The sequence below is a fragment of the Buceros rhinoceros genome, unplaced genomic scaffold (genome assembly GCF_000710305.1).
Source record: "Buceros rhinoceros silvestris isolate BGI_N320 unplaced genomic scaffold, ASM71030v1 scaffold15894, whole genome shotgun sequence".
Taxonomy (NCBI): Eukaryota; Metazoa; Chordata; class Aves; order Bucerotiformes; family Bucerotidae; genus Buceros; species Buceros rhinoceros.
The window spans coordinates 5,535-10,982 of NW_010406610.1; the positions used below are offsets into that span (position 1 = coordinate 5,535).

The 5,448-nt window shown below is 40.4% G+C and overlaps 1 protein-coding gene across 1 annotated transcript in view; it reads left to right on the top strand.

Annotated features, from left to right (window-relative positions):
• The window catches only part of AP3M1 (adaptor-related protein complex 3, mu 1 subunit), a 10,395-nt gene extending 5,156 nt beyond the window's left edge, over positions 1–5,239 (top strand). The window contains exons 6-10 of the mRNA XM_010134184.1: positions 1–30; positions 400–533; positions 1,215–1,422; positions 2,763–2,907; positions 4,190–5,239. The exon at positions 1–30 is cut by the window's left edge and continues 1 nt beyond it. Of these exons, the coding sequence (XP_010132486.1) occupies positions 1–30; positions 400–533; positions 1,215–1,422; positions 2,763–2,907; positions 4,190–4,290 (618 nt within the window). The 3' untranslated portion in view covers positions 4,291–5,239. The remainder of the gene's footprint in view (positions 31–399; positions 534–1,214; positions 1,423–2,762; positions 2,908–4,189) is intronic.
• The last annotated feature ends 209 nt before the right edge of the window (positions 5,240–5,448 follow it).

Sequence of the window (5,448 nt, forward strand, 5' to 3'; positions counted from 1 at the left end):
GGAATGCCAGATCTGTCTCTTTCCTTCATGGTAAATTTAGCATATATTTGGGAATTTTAATTACTTGGTATTTATTTTTCTTAATGATTGGAGTTAAACAACTTTAAGAGCACAGTTACTACTTCATGTGTTACACGTACAAAAAATAACAAGTCTTGAATTATATTGTAGAAGTTACCGCATTGCTGAGTAGTTGAAATGGATTTTGTCTGTACATAAAAATATGCTGCCAGGTACCAGGTCAGACCAGAAATCCGTCTAGCTCAGTAACACGTCTCAGATAACGGCTAGGAATGATACTTAGAGTCTAAGAAATGGGAATTGTGTAGCATTCAGTAGCTAGTTCAAACTGCTGATACTGGATGAGATTTCCACTTACCCCTTTGCCGCTACTTACAGAACCCACGGCTGCTGGATGACGTCAGCTTCCATCCCTGTATTCGGTTCAAACGCTGGGAGTCTGAGAGAGTCCTGTCATTTATTCCTCCAGATGGGAATTTCAGATTGATCTCTTACCGTGTCAGTTCACAGAAGTATGTTTCCGTTAAGACACACCGGTTCTTCAGATACAACCCCTACCACTTTCCTTTGGAGTAACTGCAGATTTCTCCTTGTTATGGGGGGAATTTGCATTGTTGCTAGAATGCACGTTCTCAGATTTTCTCTCATCTGTTGCTCTGTCCCCACTAAACCAACAAAACAGTTTTTTCAGTGAGCTGCTGCTGATACTCAGCCTTCATTTGTCAGTGGGTAAACGACACATGGCAGTAATATAGAGCCATTCATTCCTGGTAATCATTGCTGCTGCTAGATGCTTTGTGGCTAAGTCTCTGTATATGTAGAGAACTCTGATCTACATAGAAAAAAGAAAGCAAAAAGTCTAAACTGCACATATTTGCAAACTAAGTCCGTTCTGACTCGTGGCTGTTCTGAGAATTAGCTCAGCGAGATTACTTTAAGAAATATAAACAGATGGAGGGAAGGAGATTAGGATGAGTGGTTTGGCAGAAAATCTTTTTTTCCTGTGATTCTCTGCTAATAAAATCACGTCAGCAATGATGCTGAAGAGCTGAGTATCACTTTCTACTTTTGAAACAAACTGGATCTAACTTAAATACCTGCCAGAAACACAGTGACTATTTATGAGATAGAGTCTTATTTTCTTGAGCAGAGAAGTAGCCAGGATGCATTCAGCTACTGTATTCTCTTTTCAGCTTGGTGGCAATTCCTGTCTATGTGAAACACTTGATCAGTTTTAAGGAAAACAGTTCTTCAGGAAGATTTGATGTTACCATTGGACCAAAACAGAATATGGGGAAAACAGTAGAAGGAGTCGTCATGACAGTTCACATGCCAAAGGCCGTACTTAACATGAACCTCACTGCTACACAAGGCAGCTACACATTTGACCCAGTTACTAAAGTAAGTCTTAAGTTCTTATTTATTTAAATATCTAAGACAACATCAGAACAAGTCATACATACGGCAGAGAATTGGAGCAGCGTTCCACACTTAGCAGAAAATTTTTCCTTCAGTGTATGTTTATGAATTAAAATTTTCTCTTTAAAATATGCTCTTTCAACCTTATATACACACCATTTGTGATTTCTGGTTTTATCAGTCTCCTGTCCTTTCCCCTCTTTTTCCCTGCGCTCCTTCACCCCCCTAATATTTTTCTTCAGTGGATGCAGCAGTATTTTGCTGGTAGTTTCAGCTGTGGTGTATTTTGCAATTTATGTTCTTTAAAACATTTATCTAGAGAAAATGAAGAGAAAGAACCTCTTCCAAAAGATCTGCCTGAAGACACACAGGAAAGAAAGCAAAGGCTCTGAGAAACTGTATATTGGGAGTCCTGCCTTCTTGCTTCTGAGCTAGGGTTTGAGACCTAAATTTCCGAAAGGTCCTGAAGCTTTTTAGTACGCAGGAACGATTTTGCTGAAATGCAGTCTGACCCAAGCCTGTCTGCTGGCTCTAACTTTGCTCTGAGCTTTCTGCTACCCCTGGAACATCTCAGTCAGCAATTGATTTGAATTGTAATTGAAAGCTTGCCAAGTAACATTTTGTTTCAAAAAGAACAGACCTTGATCTTTTAAAAGCAAAACCACTGACAAAAACACTTGAAGTTTCCTTTCCTCTCTGCAGAAATAAATTATACTGTGTTTTTGTTAGGATTTGGGGTAACTAGGTGAATTGTCACTGCAAAAGCCTGTAGAAGTAGGGAGAACTGAAATTTTTCTGCATTTATCAACAATTTTCAGTTTGTGATAAGAACAAACAAACAAACAAAAGCCTTTTAATGGTGAGTAAAGGGCCAACTTGGTTCTATGTATCTTCTTTAAAGTGTAAAAATTGATGGGAAACAAGTGACCCTTAGGAAAGTCACTGGCTTAAACATGTTCTTTTGCCAAGTGCCTTGCTCCTGTCCTCCTCATTCAGCCTTTGTGCTGGTCACTGTCCTTGCTTCTTGGGTCCAGCCTGATCCCATCTTACAGCAGGAACAATCACCATTACTGAGGGGATGAGATGTATTAAATGTACAGACCAGCTAAGGAACACTGACCGGCAAAAGAAATGCTGAGAAAGCCAAGACACCGTACCTGCAGGAGCCCTAACCCTGCCACCTCCCAGCCAGCAGGATAACCCTCAGAGCTGCCAGGCTACTTTTGTACCCAGCCTGCAAATGAAAAGCTTGACAAGAACGTGACTTCAGAGTTGTTTGTTTTCCAGAAAGCTACTGCTACTATTCTCTCTTTCTTGACAAGGTGTTAACATGGGATGTTGGCAAAATTACACCTCAAAAGCTACCAAATCTGAAGGGCATAGTGAACCTGCAGTCTGGAGCCCCCAAGCCAGAGGAGAATCCAAGTTTAAACATCCAGTTTAAGATACAACAGCTTGCAATTTCAGGTGAGTAGGTGGGAGTTACATGAAATGGGTGCTGACACAATGAGTAGCAGTAGGAAATGAAGTGGGAAAATCATAATCTTACAGTTGGAGATGCTAATCTGAAGTCAGCTTGGTCCAGAATGGTTAAGTCTGATTTATCCAAACCTGACAGTTACCCTTGCTGGGAATTGTGAATTCCCAACTGTTTAGTTCAAGAAAGACAGTAAGAAGCGTACTGAAGAATGGATTTTTCTTCGTTGACTCATGCATTAAACGTGCAAATTTATTCTTTTAGTGAAGAGTGATGGATGATGATTTAGTGCACTGCGCTGGGCTTGCTTTCGCCTTGTACCACTGAAGCCCTTTCTAATGGTCTTAAAACTTTTGTCAATTTTAAAGAATGCCCTTCTTATTCTTTCCTTCTGGAGCTGGTTAGTCTTTCATCTTCAAAACAATCTGCGAGTAAAATCAAAATTAAGTCTATAGGGTAAGTGCAAAGGTAAATTTAGAGCAAGCCAGGCCTCAATCTGCAAACGCTTAAATCATGCGTGTGTAAAATGCTCCTGCAAGCCAGCTTTGCTGGATTCAGATCTAACGGAGTGAAGAGTCACAGTTGGAAAGGAGGAGGATGGCTGAAGGCAGTAAATAAGAATGGTAGTACATGCAGTACCTTCCTCAGTGGGTACCAGGCTATGGTCCTTTTGCTTCCTTAGGCTACTTCAAGCTGATAATGGTTAGGCCTTCCACAAGAACAGAAAATCCTGCAGTTTCCTCTTAAACTTGCAACCCACTAGTTTAAATCCAGCAAAACATAGTGAATCCAGTGGCTGGATGTCAAAGACAATGGACCTGTAAGAAAGCAGGGGGCAACCTGGAACTGTCAGGTAATTAATAGCTACTGGTGTTCCTTAATTGATAGCAGAGGGATTGCTGGTCCTCGCAATTATGATTTAGAGTGAAAAGAATTGTAAATCTGGTCCTTTGCTTCATCTACATTAGTGGAAATGAGTGCAGTGTACAGGAGCTGAGGAAAAGAGAGTCATCTCTTCAGTAGCTCACCCCTTGGAAACAGGATGTTGGCTCACCGGGTAGAAGACAGAAGTTGTTGCCCTGCCAGGGCAGCTATGATTAGGTGACAAGAATGGTCTCTTCCACTGTTTCAAATGGGATGAACGTGTGAAAAGAAGGAAAGTTAGCTTCCTAACCAATCTTAACGTGCTTCAAAAAAGCAGGAATTTTGAAGAGACTGACACAATTTCTAGCATTCTGCTTTTAACTCTGTACATGTTTGTGTCTTTTGCAGGACTGAAAGTGAATCGCCTAGACATGTATGGGGAAAAATACAAGCCTTTTAAAGGTGTCAAATACATTACAAAAGCAGGAAAATTCCAAGTCAGGACATGAGAAGATGCTCTACTTCCAAGAGAAAATTCCCCTTAAAAAAAAACTTGACTACGTAGTGACTTATGTTGCTATTAATTAGGTGCCAATTAATTAATAGACCCTGATTAGTTTGGGATCAAAGCATTTGTGCACAGCAGCTCTAAAATGAAAGCATAGCTTAGTTTTTCTTAATAGGGCTTTACAATAAGGTACTTTTTTTCTAATACACCTTCACTCTCTTTTTACTCAGTTGTTGTGCTGGTGAATAGTTTGATATAGGTAATCCACAAAACGTTGCAAACACTACACTGCCAGTCAGGTACCAAAGCCCAGAGGTCAAGCACATTCTAAAGGCCAGACAGGCCCCTGGAAAAGTCTTGTGGTGGCACATTTCACTGCTGCAGCTGCCTGCAAAGAAAGCTCAGCTATTCTCACAGCCACCTCTAAGCTGGCATTCCACAAAGCATCATGTAATCCCTTCAGAAACACAGAGCAGCCGTGAAAGGGACAGGGGTCCCACAGAGGCCTGGGACATCGCAATTATCACTCCTGAAAAAGAGCTCCTGATGAAGAAAAGAAGAACAATTTCCTTGTTTACAAGAAATCGCCTTTCTTAAGAAGCATTTGCCTTAACCAGCTTTCATTTGTGCCATCTGCAGATGAGCTGATAAAAATAACATTCTGCATTAAATCTGGGAGGTCATTGTGGCTTCACTAATCCACTTTCTTTCCATACGGTCTCATCATCACCACCATCATTTTTTTAAGAATACACTTGCAGAGAATAAGATCTATTTTTTATGTGAAGCCTTTGCTTTGATTTAAGATGTTCCAGTTGTTTGAAGTGGATGCCACCGGATTTGTGCCATGTGTACATTACGCGTAGCTTTTTAGATAGCACAGTAGAAGTGTCAAGTGTATTTAATGGTTGTGTGCTTTAATGTCATGAAATAAAGGGAACTCTCCTGCAGATGCATCTTCTCCTACAAAATGTTTGTGCTATTGTAAACTATTTGTGATGCTCTTAGGCAGCAGACATCTGATGTACAATTAAATGATGACTGTTTGTTACATCTTTACTGAACTTGATTGTTGCGCAGCTATTTAAAGCTTAGAAAGGGCATTTAGGAGCATGGCAGTAAGCTCCTTTTTTATATGTAACGTTTAATGGAGGACAGT